We start from the raw sequence: 15,838 nt of genomic DNA, 5'->3' as shown, positions 1-15,838 counted from the left end.
AATCAAAATGAAAATAATTTTTTTTAAGGAAACGACGCCTGTCTCAGAATTCTCGCTGGATACCCGTACCGCAGCTTGAGGGACAAAAATCTTTTTCCTTACGGAGCGGTTCAAGTGTCCACCGAGATGCGCCATTTTTCGCTTACGGCCAAAGACGCCGACGACACATGCTTTTCTGCGATACGAGCTCCTTAACGTTGTCGCGCTAAAATTTGTACTTCGGATGACATGGTTTTCTATCGATATTGTCTGCTGCAAAAGGTTTGATTACTGAACGGTATAAAAAAAAAACGCGATTCGCGCAGTTAATTTTTCGCCTGTTAGAAGCGAAAAACGGTGTTTTTCTTTTTTGTCCATCGATATTACTAAAAAAATTTGGAGGACTATTAAGCATCGCCTTGAAGGTTGCAGCATTGCCAAGGAATCCACAGAATGCCATCGTCCTTCGGTGACACCCCTTGCCCAGACAATTTAAGGAAAGGAAACATATCTTGGAGGACAGTCGAAAAGCCGCCGTAAGGCAATCAAAATGAAAATAATTTTTTTTAAGGAAAGGACGCCTGTCTCAGAATTCTCGCTGGATACCCGTACCGCACCTTGAGGGACAAAAATCTTTTTCCTTACGGAGCGGTTCAAGTGTCCACCGAGATGCGCCATTTTTCGCTTACGGCCAAAGACGCCGACGACACATGCTTTTCTGCGATACGAGCTCCTTAACGTTGTCGCGCTAAAATTTGTACTTCGGATGACATGGTTTTATGTTACATGAAGCCAGGCGTCACAGTACAACTAGAAATGATTCGACAAATTAGTATGAATAGTAAAAAATAAATAAAAATAATATTGCCTGTCTCGGACAACCTAAAGCCCAACAGCCTCCTTGACATTGAAATAAAATATTGTGAGCAGACAAAAAAAAAAGGAATGTGAATAATTCTGTCCAGCCCGCACGGCCATGCCTTTAACATGAGGTGGTGCGGGCCGAAGAAAAAGGAATAAAAATTGAAGCCTGCACCGCTTAAAGCACAACGGGCTCCAAGACTTTCACCAAAATTATTTTGGGACTAAGAAAAACATTGAGAAAAAGAATCCCTGCTCATCGAAAGTAACATTACCAGCGTGGGCCTTCTGTTATCACTACTGAACTTGGACTGCCTCAAGTTTACAACTAAAGAAATAAAGAGTACGTTTGCTCTGGCCGGAGCATGTAGGTGGCGCTCGCGAACTTCGGGAGGAAGTACCCGTCATTCCTTGCGCTTGCCAGCGCTGTTCGCGCGATTCACTTTTGAGTCCATAGCGGCGGGCGAAGCTGATCGTCTGCTACGGAGCCCGGAGATGAGCCCACGCGGCGGACGCGACAAGCCGCCGGAAATGCAGGGCGCCGCTGAAAAAAGAACATCACGCAAACTTCCGGTCGGATCCGCCGATTTCGGCGGAGCAGTCCCGACTGCTCCACGGAGCAATCTCGGCTCGGCAACCGCTCCCTGCCTAAGATTGGAAGATGCGACCCGTGCCTCACATATGCGTTTGGAATACAGTTGCTCCGAAAAGAGCAGAAAACGTTGCTCCAGAAGTGCTCCAACTCTGCGATTGGAGGTCACCATAAGTGCCTCCAACGAATTTTTTTCTTTCTTCAGAGACACTGGTTTTTTGGCGGAATTACGTCACGACACTGTAGAGCAATGAGAAATTGTGTAGTGACGTCATTACTCTAGAACTCTGTCATCGTTGTGGGGTGGTGGCGTCAGGTCATTCGGTTGTGGCGTCACGACCGCGTTGACAAATGTAGCATTTTTGTGCGTGGTTTCGCCAACGGGGGAATTTCGTTTTGCCTTCGGTGTCCTTAAGGAGGTGCGTTCTAAGGCTATCGTGTTAAAACTGTCCTCACTCACCGGACAGCTGTGGACAAAAGGGCTGCGGCCCTATATTTCCGGATCAACGTCGCCACGACGTGGGCCGCGAGTAGTAACCGTTGCAACAGTTGGCGGGGTAGCCGGCCCAAACGACAAGGTGGATCCACCTGCACGAAGCGTCGAAGGTTAAAGAGCGCATACCTGGTGAAGGTCGGATTCAAAGCGTCATGCCATGAAAGGCGTGCATGCTCAAGAATATCATAGCAGTGAGCAAAGGGTTTGTTCATGATGGCGACGACGATGCATATTTATAGCCCAAAGACAGCAATTACCAGCGATGGCCGAGAGAAAGGTCAGAGGACAACACTGAGTCCTTGTGTTTTGAGGTGAATTTGTCGAGAGGCCAAAAAAAAATCTAGTAATGTGTAACAAACACGAAATTCTGGAAACAAACTTTTATGCAGGCATTCCTGAAGGCAGAAAATGCGAAAAATTAAACACGGGGTGAGGATTTAGAACGATTACAAACAAAATATAATGCAGTCGTTATAAAATTAAAGCGACAAAAGAGATACAGGCGCAAATAATGCTGAGAAGTTAGTTAAAAAAAGTGGAAGATGTGCAAACGAATGTTACGCAATTTCTTTATTATTATGTTTACACATTTCTCTCTTCTCTCAAAAATACTTTATGAACTTCACTTTCCAGAGCTCTTTTGCATTGAGTTATGTCACTCGTATAGAATAAAAAAAAAATACTACTAAATGTAGTTCTTTCTGCAGATTTGCGAGTTTAGTTTCTCTAGGGTAAGGTTTACTGCCTTTCCCCGCTGCTAATTTGCTCGTTGTGTTAAGAGCTATTTTTTGTTCGAAAAATGAAGAAATGTTTAAAATAAAAGGTCAGTTTTTTAAATTTTGCACATATATCTAAATACTGATTCTGTACATTATTTTTTATGTTTTATAGAAGCGCAGGATACGAATGACCGCGCTTGAGTTGTAAACTTCCAACACATCTTCGTCGAAGCGAGCCTTTCTGTCCCACTATAAAGACCAAATGCCACTTCGGGACTTTCGGGAGCCACCTCAGAGGGGCCTCGGGTAAAAACCTCCTTGAGCAAGTTGCCTCCGTGAAGTATTTACTCCCTCTTTCATGCATCCATCTGTTGTTTTTCTAAAAAAAAACTATCTAATCGAAGAAATGTAGTGAAACTCGTGCGGTTCTCCTCGCGTATTTTAAGTCTTAATTTTCGAGAGACGTTGTTCCCACAATACGCATATACTTACCTGAGAGTGGATTAGCTGACGTCGTGATTTGGGTGGTCGTGTTTGGCGTAGTCGTTCGGGTCGGCGGGTGGGTTGTGATATCTGTGGTCATGGGAATAGTTATCCTGCTGGTCATCAGGGTACGCGGCCGGGTGGTCATCAAAGTAGTCGACCGGGGGATCGCTGAAGTGGTAGTTCGGGTGGGGGCTGAGGTGACGATTCCATGTGTCGACCCAGTAGTCGTAGAGGTGGTCTCTGGTGTCGTCGTTCGCGTATTTGCCGTCGTTTTCTTTGGTGTAGTCTTGCGATTAGTTAACAGGGTGGTCATCCGAAGAGTCGTTGAAATGGGAGTTTGGGTGGCCGCTGAGGTGATGGTTTGAGTGGTTGGCCGAGCAGTTGTCGAGGTGGTCGTTGGTGTAGTTCTGTGGGTCGTTATTCCTGCTGTTGTCCAGGTTGTTGTCTGAATGGGCGTCTGGGAGGTCGTTGAGGTGGTGGTCTGGTGTACTGTTGAGGTGACGGTTCGTGTAGCCGGTCGAGTAGTCGTCGATGTTGTTGTTGGTGTCGTGGTTTGGCTAGTTGTAGACATCGTGGTTTGAGTTGCGCGGGTAGTTATCCGAGTGTTCGTCCGGGTATCCGTAGGGATGGTCATCCGAGTGGTCGCCAGGGGGGTCCTTGAGATGGATGTTCGGGTCGTCGTTGAGGTGATGGTAAGGGTAGTCTCCTGAGTAGTCATCGAGTGTTTGCTTGGGGTCGTCGAGGAATGCGTTGGTGTAGTGCGGTTACTCGACAAGGTATTCGTCCAGCTGGCCGTGCCGGTAGTCGCCGTGGAAGTCCCAGGCACTGCGAATGAGACCGTCATGCGGTAGGTGATAGTATGCTGCATGATTGCCACCCCCTACATGCGCACAGCTCGTTTGACATTGCACAAGCTCGAGGAACTTTACTAAACTCGTTCTCTACAGTTCCAACAATCGCGTATTCGGCATCTTTTGTGATCATCCGCTTCCACCAAAAGCAGGAATTTGAAAACAATGGCTACGTGAAGAAACTTCATCGCCATAAACACTCTGCTATCTTTCAGGTTCACATATAGATCAATGATAGTGTGCAGCAGCGCCAACCTCAATCAGCCAACAGGAAGGTGGGAGTGAGGCGTGCTCCAGCCTCACGCTGGTATTACACACCTTTCGATCTCGTTACATGATCAGAAAGGCACTCGCTTAGTACATTGCTGCGTCCCGAGCTCCAGAAAAAGCCGCCGTTGTGCGCGACCTAATCTCAGCGCCACTAGCATGTCCCGCTATGAGACATTGGCCGCTGAGCTGACCAAGAGAACAGTGGCGGCGGAGCAAGACTGCTTTGCAGCTTATTTCTGATAAAGAAGCGGACTGGAAACCTCTGTCATTGCTACAGCTGCTCCTGTAGGTCACGAATGAAAAGCTGCAAGTATGAGCAAAGGGTTCCTCTTAGAGTATGTCGTTGTGGTCTCACATTGCCTGCCCGCACTGTACTTGAGGCCGTCTAAGCTCACCGAGCGTGCGGATTAGGCCAAGGACGTAACATGCCCGACGCTCATACAAGGCGCACACCCTCGGCCTCCCACACTCCTGTCATCTGATCCCTCCCGGTCAGACCTACAGTTTCTCCGAGACGTATTCAATGATGTAATTACCAGATTTCACAGCAGTTGTCATCACACTACACGAGCTCAAGAGCCCATCACCGGACGTCACCGAGACGATGTGCTCCTCCGCTCACCTAACTGCCGGCGAGTAATCGTACCAGCACACCTTCAGTGATGACGCGAGTCGGTATGCGCGTCCCTTCCCAGAAACTTCGAGGCGTATTTGTAAATGCGCCGAAGGGTGTCAGCGCCGAGACCGACCACTTAGTTTTCTTCTCAGAAAGCTACAGACTCCCGTTACTTTTTGATACTAAGACCGAGCTAAGTGCCAAATCCATGCGGTACTGTGATACAATCCTGTCGCCATCCAGGGACAAAACCTTTAAGCTTCCAACATGTCCCCAACAGCAATGAACTTTACTCATGCCCTCATTTATCTGGGTCATGGCCTCGTGTTTTTTATCGGTCTCTCTCGTTTCAGATGTCGCCTATCAAATCTTTGGGCTGGTTTCCGGCGCTCCTACAAACTGCTTGCAGATGTGCACTGCAGTGATCTCGTCGACGCGACAAGCAGCTTCTGCGTACAAGAACCGTTGCTTGATAGGCGTTCGCTAGATTCACCAGAAAAGTACAGTAGGCGTTTGCCGCAACCACCTAGGGGAGTACCCTTCCTTGCTTCAATATCGAACATCCAGCGTATAGGAGACACTAAGCTCACGCTTAACGTCACGCTAACCAGTCCGCCCATATACGCTCAATATTGTCACCTTGTTTCAGACCGACTTAAGGGCGTCCGCAGCCAGTTCAAGCAAATATATGAACACGACATAGTTGATAGTTGAGCCCGTAAGCGTCTCCGCTATATATTGTATTTTGGCAATTCCTAATGGACGATCCTCGCCAAGATGATTATAACACCCTAAAAATATCACCGTCGACGGCCTCTATTCGCTTCTCATCGGAGACTTCAAGGCTGCGCTACACGTTGCCATCATTTTCTCTAAGAGAGACTTGGTGAAGGTGTACCATCAAACTCTGTTCGAAAATTGTACCTTCCCAAAACCTCCACAATTACTTCTTTTGGCCCCTATGAATACGTGTGTATGCCTATCGGCCTCCTTAATTGAAGCGAACGTTCTAATAGTTTGTGGACACCTTGATGTGCGCTTTGCACTGAAGAATGGGTTACATCGACAGCGACTACATTTTTATGTTAGCAACGAGAGTAACTAGCATTTTAAAAATATTACGCTATAATAGGCCGATTTTGAGCTTCTTCACAAGATACAGACTCATCATCAACAGGTCCAAACGCGATCTTGGCTGACTTGAACTCGGCTTTCTTTGACAGCGAGTGGAACGCCACGGCACCCGGCCTGTTTCTCCGAAAGTAAAGGGAATGCTTGGATTTCTGCCGCCTTATTCCTTTAGAAAACTGCGCAAGGTGCATTCCGCTCGTTAGTTTTTAGACGATTTTCAGAAGCCACTCGACTACCTTTATTTCTTCGTTGATCGGTATGCTTCAAGGTAAAAACCATCTCATCTCCTATTTTGTGCTCTTCGGCCGGTTTGGATAGAAGTCATTATTTTCACCAAATAACACCTGAAGCGCAATCCCAACTGATTAAAGATGCTTTCAACATCAGTGGCAAGCCGTCCTCCTCTGAATCGTGGATGGTTAATGAGAGTCTTCTACCGGGAATTTTCACCAAGTGAAGGCCGCAGCAGACCTTTCGGCCTAGTGCTCCTTGCAAAGCCAATATATGTGAGGAATTTCATACATTTCCTTGAACTCCAACCATTTCAAATTGTCACTGAGCATAAACCATTCACTTGCGATGCAAGCTTGTGAAACAACACGTTCTCACAATAAAAAACAGCAACTTGCCTCACGTCTTCATTACTGGAATTCTACAAGGGTGTCATCGAAGCAGCTCGGCTTTGATGACGGCGCCCTTCACAGCGTTCAAATGTGGTCAAGTGAAGAAAAATACACTTCATACGCAATGTTAACATGGCTTGGCAACATGTACTAGGCTTGAACTGCAATGAATATTTGCTCACGTGAACCCAGCTGCTGGTCTTGTCCCTCCTTGGCCTCTCTCCGCACTCGCACTGTTTTCTACTCAGCGCCCGGTCTACCAGCAGGTGAGGACTTTTTCTATTAATTATGGCAACAGGCTGGCTAATGTAAAACAAGTCACTTACCAGACGTCTGCGGACGAAAGGAACGTGGCGGCACTGCGAGAGGAGGGGCTGAAGTGCGTACTACGATGTCTGGCAGATGACTAGGCTCGCTCTTGTCCCGTTTCGAGCCATCGCTGTCCACGTCACTGCTTTCAGTGACGTCCTCATCTGCGTCGTACCCCGCAATGGTGAGATGCGACCCCAAAACATTCGTGCCGAGATATACAAGCGTAGATACACGACGAAACGGCCACACTGATCGCCGGTTGCGTCCTTATGGCTTCTTGGTTGTGGCTGCGTCCTTCAAAAAGTTCTGGTGTACATTCATTGCCAAAGTAACCAAGCAACCAGGTTTGTTTCTTAGCAGTGTAGATTAGCACGAATGGCAGCCCTTAAGATGAGAATTTGTTTAAAGTAAAGAGAACCGTTGTGCTATCTCCAGCAGATCTTGTGGACTTCAGGGATTCGTTAAGGGGTCTGAACTAGGGCATGGTCGCAAACCACGTTGCCTGATTACTTTTGACAAAGACGGTATGTTTCAACTAACGCTAACGCCCTTTTCATTACACAATAGGGCAGTTTAAGAGCATGTAGCATTAATTTGGCGCTCTGAAAGACGCCTACCTCCACGACAATGCAACCTGTCTCTTTTTGTTTATGGAAAAACACTGATGCATCACATCTACTTGACAGTGATGTATGGTCATATTTACTTATTTAGTTACTTGGAATACTGTCAATCCGTTTTTTGGGATTTTACAGGAGTGGACAAAAACATGTGGTATACAAACACAATTTCACGGATTCAAGTTTGATGCAGGCAACCCAAGTAGTTTCGACAAAGGAATCAAGGCTTAAAACAAGAATGACTCTTGCATATTCCAGAACCTATCTTTCAGAACAAGGACACTGGTTGATCTGTTACATCTGCTGGGCAGTAATTTAATGGCACTTCGGGCGCCTATCTTTCAAAGCAGGCACGAACGGCTCCATCCCTGGCGGTCTGGCAAACAGTCGGAATGGTCGTATAGAAAAATGTTGGTCCATCGGCTTTTTGGCTTTCCATTTTGAAGCGAGCGTCGCAAAAACACGCAGACGTGCCAATGAAAAGGAGTCTGACCTCACGACTGTTATCAGGAATGGAGTGCGTTTACGGAAAGAAAACTTATACCCGGTTCTTTATCGTATCCTGAAAGGTAAGATCGACGACAACCGCGAACCTACATGGCCTGCTGCGCGCTCCCTAATGCACCTTTAAAAGCCATTTGAATATTATTTGCCGCCCAATACACGAAACAGGCGGATAGTATATTAGGTGTTTCTATAAGTGTATACAGGAGACAATACGAAGAACCTTTCGGATCTCCAACAGAGATTTATTCGACGGTTTTCATGTTTGAGAGTCATACATGTGAAATCGTAACGCATTCCGCAGTGGTAGCTTTTTCTACGGAGTTCGCCTACTGAGAAGGACGACTTGGGGTGACATCCAACTTCCTACCATTTTTCAGCAGCTAGAGCTCGCAAACGCGGAAAGAAATACCATTTTTTTCCGCCTTCACCCTACAGCGCTGGCAGCATCTCTTAAGGCGTTCGATGGCACATTAAGACCGAGCGCGGAGTCTGCGTTTTTACACAGGTGATGTTCTAAGGGCGCTCCTTTGCTCTGCGGCATGATAACATGTAGCACAGTCCTTACATACTTTACTGGCATGGAAGCTTGGCCTCAACGCTATGGGAAAGCTTTGTATGCTGCTACAGGTGGCGGCGGTGCTATGAGTCACCTGAGGGCACTCAGAATACTGCACGGAAGCGGGTCACCGAATCAATGTTTCATATCCTGGCAGACTGGATGTAGTTTTCGCCGTTATTGCACGTGTTGTCCCTTATGAACTTTGTGTGAGTGCCGCGAAGCATGCGTCGTCTTAGCTCATGACACTCAACGGGGCAAGTGTTGAATGGGGGACATCGCGGCAGCAAAATGACGGTTTTACTTCAACTTCCCTCAATGATTGTTTCTTTGAAAAACACATGGAAGTAAGTGAAATTTTTCTTCCAGGTGACATTGTCAAGTCGAAGCTGGAGATACTAAAGCTTGAGCCAGGCGTATCACTTAGGGTATTCGACCGCCTCCTAGCATGTGTTTCGACCCGTAAGCGAGGCCTTGGCTGATGAAATAACGAAAACGTGCAAAATATCTTTTAAAGGTATCATTTCTTCATCAGGCAGTGGATACTGTGCTAATATTGTGCAAAAGCCTCTCAGACACAGCTATGTTGCGCATGGTGCCTCGATTGATAAGCAGGGCACAGCACAGCACATAGAAAGCAACATACACGAGAAAGGAGTAATGGGAGCAAATTTTAGACAATGTGCTCGGATCTCCTTCAAAAACCATTCGGCGCATTTGTGCACATGCAACATGTTCGAGGAGCGCAAAATCCCGCGTCCAACGCCAGAAAAAAGTTAGTCAACGAAGACCATAATGAAAGGACAGTGGCATGACAACATCCGCCTGTTGATATAAATGTTGTTGGTGCTACTGTATCCTTTTCAAATACACATTCTATGACGACATACGCAATATGTACGAGGCAAATAGAACGCAAACGTTATAAACGTAATATCATTACCACAGTTTCACCTTGAAAGGAAGTGACTGCGATGCAGTACACCTGTAGTCACATCGTGACTTAGGGACAATGCAGTGAGGCCAGGCACGAAGGTTTTTTTCTATAACGTGCACGTGCTCCTATAAATATCTCCGTGCACTTCGAGATACTCGTATTTCTGTTTGTGGCGTGCATAAATCCTGCGGAAACACGTATGACGAAGTAAATTTATTGCGAGAATTAGTTAAATGTAATTCTGTTAGTGACTACGTACACTTCCCAGCTAAACCACATATTATGTTAAATAGAAGGTTGGACCTTTCAAGTGAGTTGGATGAGCCACTTTGAAGCAGTCGTGAGACGCTCATTGTACTGTGGAGAGCGCGAAAATGGTTGTCTCAAGAGCTTATGTTACTCGATACTGCTATCTATTCTAATGAATGAAATCACATTTAGCCAAATGTACCTTTGAAAATGACCCGCTAAAAGACGAAAACCTGGGCGTGCACGCTTAAAATTGGCGAAATTTGCACTTCCGGACCGAATACAGATGTGCAAGTGTTTGCATGCACGTTGCACACACTATCGGTCGTGCCTAGCCAGCCTGGAGAAAACATTTCCCCTGCGGCTTTCGGACGCCAGCTTCAATTTTGCTCGTTTTTTTTTTCTTCAGGAAACGTCTTTCACATCCACAAGAAATGCACAACTGGAAGAGCCGCTATAAACCTTTCGGATGCAACATTTGGTCGCGACCGCTGCATTTTTGACTTAGACTTTGAGTTGATGATAGTGAGTTGGCGAATTGTTGCAATGCGCAAATGAAAGTCAGAAGAAACTTATTTTACCTCCAGCACTATATTTCACCGCAGGTACAGCACCCTTCTGGATTACGGAAAATTGTTTCTTTCAAGTTTTGATCTTGAGCCTCTGTTAGAAAATAATGGATCCATAAAGTAATATTAAATTAAAAATGTAATTAAAACTATCAGCTGCGACATGTGCAACAAAACTCTGAAAAACGCCAGACTTAGCGCCGCTACTATGCCTTTTGACAGCCAGCGGCGGCCTAAGTGGGAGCTTTTGTCTCCGTATCAAACTTGCGGCAAAATTTAGGGCCACTAAAATAACTGAAAGATTTCGGTATTAGCAATCCCTTTATTCAGTTCTCTGATAGTGACTGCACATCTGCACGTCTTCCACAGAGACGACAATGTCAAAATTACTGCGCAATTTGACTACGTGGTGCCTCCTTATCCCGACCTGCCTTTCCTCCTTGCTTTATTCATTCTCTTCCGGCGAGGTTAATATAACCACAGAACGTGAGGCAATTGCTGCAACTTTACATTTCCACAAAACTTATTCACGCCCCTCCCCCCCTCCTAATTCCTGGACGTAGAGACGCGAGCACTCGCGGCCACTGGTTCCCGTCGCCAAAAACGGCTATCACCGTAGCGCCAGCGGTATATCCACATGGGACAGTACGTCGCTTTATCTGACGTGCTGTCTGTTGCCACCGCATATTTAATCTTTTTGTAGCGATAGGTACACTACGCCAGCCGCATCGCGAGGTCAGCGTGGCTGCGCGCTGAGCCGTGGCACCACCGCTCCGCCAGCTGTGAGCATGCGTGGAATGACGTCATAGCCCGCAGCTGGTGTGTGCGCCTCGCCGCTGCGCCGACGCCGGAGCAGACGCCGACCGTCTCGTCAGTGGTGGCGCAGCGCGTCGGCGAAACCGAGTGGGAGGAGGGGGAGTAGAGAGGGGGAGAGAGTGAATCACGTCTAGGGATGAAGATGAAGGTGGAACGCCCAGTGGAACGCAGCGGCGAAAGACTGACTTTGCAATTCGACTGAGCGAGTTCCCCTCGGCCAGCTGTAGCTATCGCGTCACTCCAGGTTTAACCAGAGCTAAACCACAGCGATTTCTTTTTCAAAGGTTCTCGAAGTGGTTCTCACCTTTGCTTATTGATTCAACCACGAAGAATGTGGAGAGTCCCGTGAGTGCCAGGAGCAGCAGGCAGAAGACGGCGGCCGCGATTGTACCCCTGTCGTCGCTCTCCCTGCAGGTTTCGTTCTCAAATTTCACGTGAGGTGTGTGCCACGCAGCTTTATGGGAGGCACCAGCGCTGAAGAGTGCGGCGCGAAAAAATTATGGACAAGCGCCAGGGCATAATGTAATAGCCACTGCGTTCGAAGTATCGATACCTAGCTGTTGGAATTTGCGTGTTTTTCGTTCTGTATGCGTCAGTCAATGACTCTGCTGGCAGACAGTAAGTACGAAGAACGGCAGACAGTACGAATAAAATACATTAGTAGGGAAGAAGGAGTTCAAGTGCATTCGGCGAGAACTTTGAGGGCACTCTCATTAACGTAGCGATATCCTTAGAAATTCAAGTGACAGCTACCTCTTCACTGCAGTCAGCCGCTCGAAAAGCTTGGAATTGCGACCGCTACGCAACGAGCTTTAGAAAGCTTTACGTATGCTGTAGCCTTAGCAGACACATAGGCGCGTATTACGAAACTTGAATTAGCGGTATGTTATCATAAACCAAGCGATTTTAATAGACTTCAGTGTGGTATGCATTGCGGTGAAAATATAACCGACGGTTTGTTAATGTTAGAGGATGCCAAGAAATACTAAGCGGGACGCATCGCCGAGGGTGGCGGACAGCAGCGCAAGTGCTTAATATAATGGGAGATAAGGTTACTTTATAATATAAATGGAGCCCGCATATACAGTGCACTTAAGCTGGCAATGGGCAGACGAGGTTGGTTGCGCTAGTTGTTGACAGTCACGAGCGTTTGCCCCACGAAACGCCATTACTATGGGCCACTACCCCCGGATGGAGGTATTGCTGTGTAGGACCATTGTGTGCTCCGCAACGCCACCGGTAGCTCGCCTGGCACTGAGAAGTACTCCAAGCCAGTACGTTGTGACTACACACGCGCTCACTGCCTGTGCGGTTTCCCGCGTAAGTGATATGTCGCAGCTGAAAAAATACTTACTGTTCTTTTATGGCTGAAATGCAAAAAGAAGAAAGTGAGCTTTCCAAACGCCATAAAACCGAGTGCCTCTTACCCGAAAGAATTGTTCAACTATATGTGGCACAGTTTGGGAATCGGGATAACAGAGTGCTGGCGTATGATAAAGCTTTTCATAGACTCGAGCCGGGAAAGAGAAATATAATCCGTGAAATCGCGGCCAAATTTAGTGTACTTTTGACTTTCCTATTTGATTGTGTAACAACGGTTGCTCGGCATATAAATAATCGGTTACAGAGAATGGAAATTTTTGAGCTTGGTGAATAACACTTACTGGATTCTTCGTATAATTCCATCACTGGAAAGCAAGGAATAAAATGAGCGTTTGAAAAGAAACCAGGCAGGCACTTGCGTGCTGTGTTCAAACATCTACAAACGTATTTCTTCCGAACCGTCAGCTGAACGTGACCCCGCTTCAGATTTGAAAACGGCTCACCGTTTACAAAATTACCGACTTCGTCTTTCCGCATCCCACTTCAAGCTGTGGGAGAAATTCCGCGTGTGATATCAAAACCATTCCTGAAAAGGGGATGCATTATAAGCGCTGCGCATGTTCGGACTGCGCGTAATTTTATCGTGGATTGCACGACCAAACGCCTATCATTGTACATAGATAGACGGGATGCATTATCGAGCGTGGCCGACACCCGTCACACTTAGGCGTAACCTTAGCCTAGTGATAAATATCTGCTAAAGTTATTTGATCCGGAGGGCTTATACAATGGGCCTAGTTATTAGACGCTCAGGAACTGAACCAAACTGCCCATAAGGTGACTCATCCGTAATACAAAACGTGCAAGATAACAAAGTATCCAGAACAAGTACTGTGTGAATAAAGCTTACTTCTCTGCATAGCTGACGACAGTGAACCGTAAGTATAAGCGAAATCTATGGAGCTGAAATTGCAGCATCCAGGTCAGCATTAAAAATATATGTAGTTGGAACCCCCCTCTCCCCCCTTCCCCGGTCTTTAACATGTAGGATGACATCCCATGCCTGCTGAGGTGTGTCCTCCTACAACTGTTCACACCCAGAAAATTGATTGTACATATCCGTAGCCAATAGGTGCACGGTTGCTGAACCAGTTGCAACGGTGCTGAAGATGCTAAGAGAACTTTCATCACAGAAAATAATGTAATACGCTAAATGAAAAGGGTCATCAAGGAGGTACTGCAATGCATGAAACCCGAGAAAGAACAGTGATCACCAATAAGCAAATGCTCCGCTCGCACTTTCCTTGGCTGGCGTTTCCCTATCAGCCAGTTCCTGTAGTTAAGGGCGGACGCACATTTAAAAAGATGTCTTTAGGGAAAGAATGTCCATAGTTCGAGTAGTCCGCATCAACGGTAGTCATATCAGGAGGCTAGGGAAGGTAGGTACAGTGCGCTCTAGTAGACAATAGTTCATAAAAGTCTGATGCTTGCTGCGCACCATGAGGACAGCCACAAGATGACCATCTGTGCCCTCTGCGTTAACTTTCTTACATTTTTCACAGTAGGTTTAACCAACTGGCGCAGCAAAAAGTTTTCCACTGTACGACTTTTAAGGGGCTCCAAGCGCCATTGGTAGCTTGGCTAGCTCTGAGCGTTATGCAGAACTGGAAATGGTCGCCTGCCATAAAAAAAAAGAAAACGAATTGCACATCTTCGCAACCAAAGCAAGTGAACTAACGACTGCCCGGCGTAATAGTGTAACAAAAGGTGATCGACGTTATAGTGGTCATTTACAGAGGACAGCAAACACCACACAAGGACGCCACTTTCTTTTACGCATTCTACTATGACGCTGCAACAATACTTACAGAGAAATTCGCTTGATTCCATGACTGGAAACAGTGGAATAAAACATTGCTTTTAAAGAGTGACCAGGGAAGCATCGGCTTGCTTTATGCAGTTCTCAACATGCACACCATAGGATTCGCCCGAAGCGAGCCGTGAGCGCGTCACTAATTTAATATGCAGTAATTACTCGCGTAATTAACGCATTCGCAGAATGAACGAATCCCCTACTTTGAATGTATGAAAGAAAAATTCATTTTCTCCTTGCGTAAGAAAAGCACTCCATTCTGTTGACGAGCAGTCTGCTGATGATGATAGTGAATGCTGAAGGCGACTGTTTTTGAACGCCGAAACAGCTATGCCATCTAATTTAATGTCATGACTTCTGTACGTTACCCCAGATGACTAGCAGCCAGTAAAAAAGTTTCGCCAGGAATCTGGGAGCCAATAGGAGCCCTGTTTTGTCTCAAAAAGTATTTCTCGAGGGTCATATTAAGGTTTGTCCAAATTTGTTGCTTTTAAATTTCGCGCATAATATTGTGAGCTGTGCTAGCATGAATAGTTATGCTCTCTTTGGGCTGCATTATGGCCCGCTACGTGAGTTGATGTGCTGGTCGAAGAAAAGTTTATTCACTAAGCTCTCAGATACAGTAGCCTCGCTGAATAGCGGACATTGTTTCGTTCAGAAGAGGATATGTACCCTATCAGTATATGTCTAGCCAGCATACTTTTTGTCCCATTTTCACCGCTACCATTTTTAATGAATGTTTGAATCGCGTCATGAACGAACTCAACATTTTAAGGGGTATCTAGGAAAAATTCACCCTCATTATGCGTGTAAGTCGGGCAATAAATGCGGTACCATTTTCAAAGATACCATTTCCATGCTCACTGATGAAAACTTTGGTTTGTATTGAAACTACCCAATTAGAAAGGAGGTGTTAAGAGCGGATCCTGCGTTCGCGCAACGCTATTTTCTCGTAATGCTAGTCATCCCCCAAAGCGCTTGAATCGTGCCAATCGCTAAACTCCTCATGTTCTTCAGGTATCAAATCAGCCATCCTGATCGGTCCTGAACTCGATGTTAGGTGAGTGCTTTCTGCGTTTGCCGCATTTATGCTAACTGTCCAGCGCTGGCGGATGCATCAGCATGAAGTAGAACGAGAGGTGATCGAAAATTTCTTACAGCCCAGCTCATAGGCCCCGCCGGTGTTTGGTGTCTTCTAACGCCACGTGCCGGCTAAAGCAAAGGCGTTTGAGTGCATTACCACGTAGAAATTTTTATTACCCTGATAACCTTTGCGTACGAAAAACAAGGTTTACAAATCCGGCAACAGCGATGTTTTTGGATTACGTGATGTTGTTCGGCACTCGGATGACAGGTACATAGAACGTTTATGCACTAAATTCTAGACGCCCGTGTACTGTGCGATGTCAGTGGACGTTAAGGAACCCCAGGTGGTCGAAATTTCCGGAGCCC

General features: G+C 46.5%; 1 protein-coding gene across 1 annotated transcript; it reads right to left on the bottom strand.

Annotated features, from left to right (window-relative positions):
- Window positions 1-1,898: 1,898 nt before the first annotated feature.
- LOC144135289 (uncharacterized) lies at window positions 1,899-7,091 on the bottom strand. The gene is made up of 3 exons (XM_077668002.1): window positions 6,951-7,091; window positions 3,140-3,958; window positions 1,899-2,020 (listed from the first exon to the last, which is right to left on the bottom strand). Exons 2-3 carry the CDS (start codon window positions 3,849-3,851, stop codon window positions 1,923-1,925), a joined length of 810 nt encoding a protein of 269 aa, XP_077524128.1. The 5' UTR covers window positions 3,852-3,958; window positions 6,951-7,091; the 3' UTR covers window positions 1,899-1,922.
- Window positions 7,092-15,838: the final 8,747 nt, after the last annotated feature.

Source organism: Amblyomma americanum, chromosome 5 (genome assembly GCF_052857255.1).
Source record: "Amblyomma americanum isolate KBUSLIRL-KWMA chromosome 5, ASM5285725v1, whole genome shotgun sequence".
In the NCBI taxonomy this organism is placed as follows: Eukaryota; Metazoa; Arthropoda; class Arachnida; order Ixodida; family Ixodidae; genus Amblyomma; species Amblyomma americanum.
This window is presented reverse-complemented; position numbering and strand designations above follow the sequence as displayed.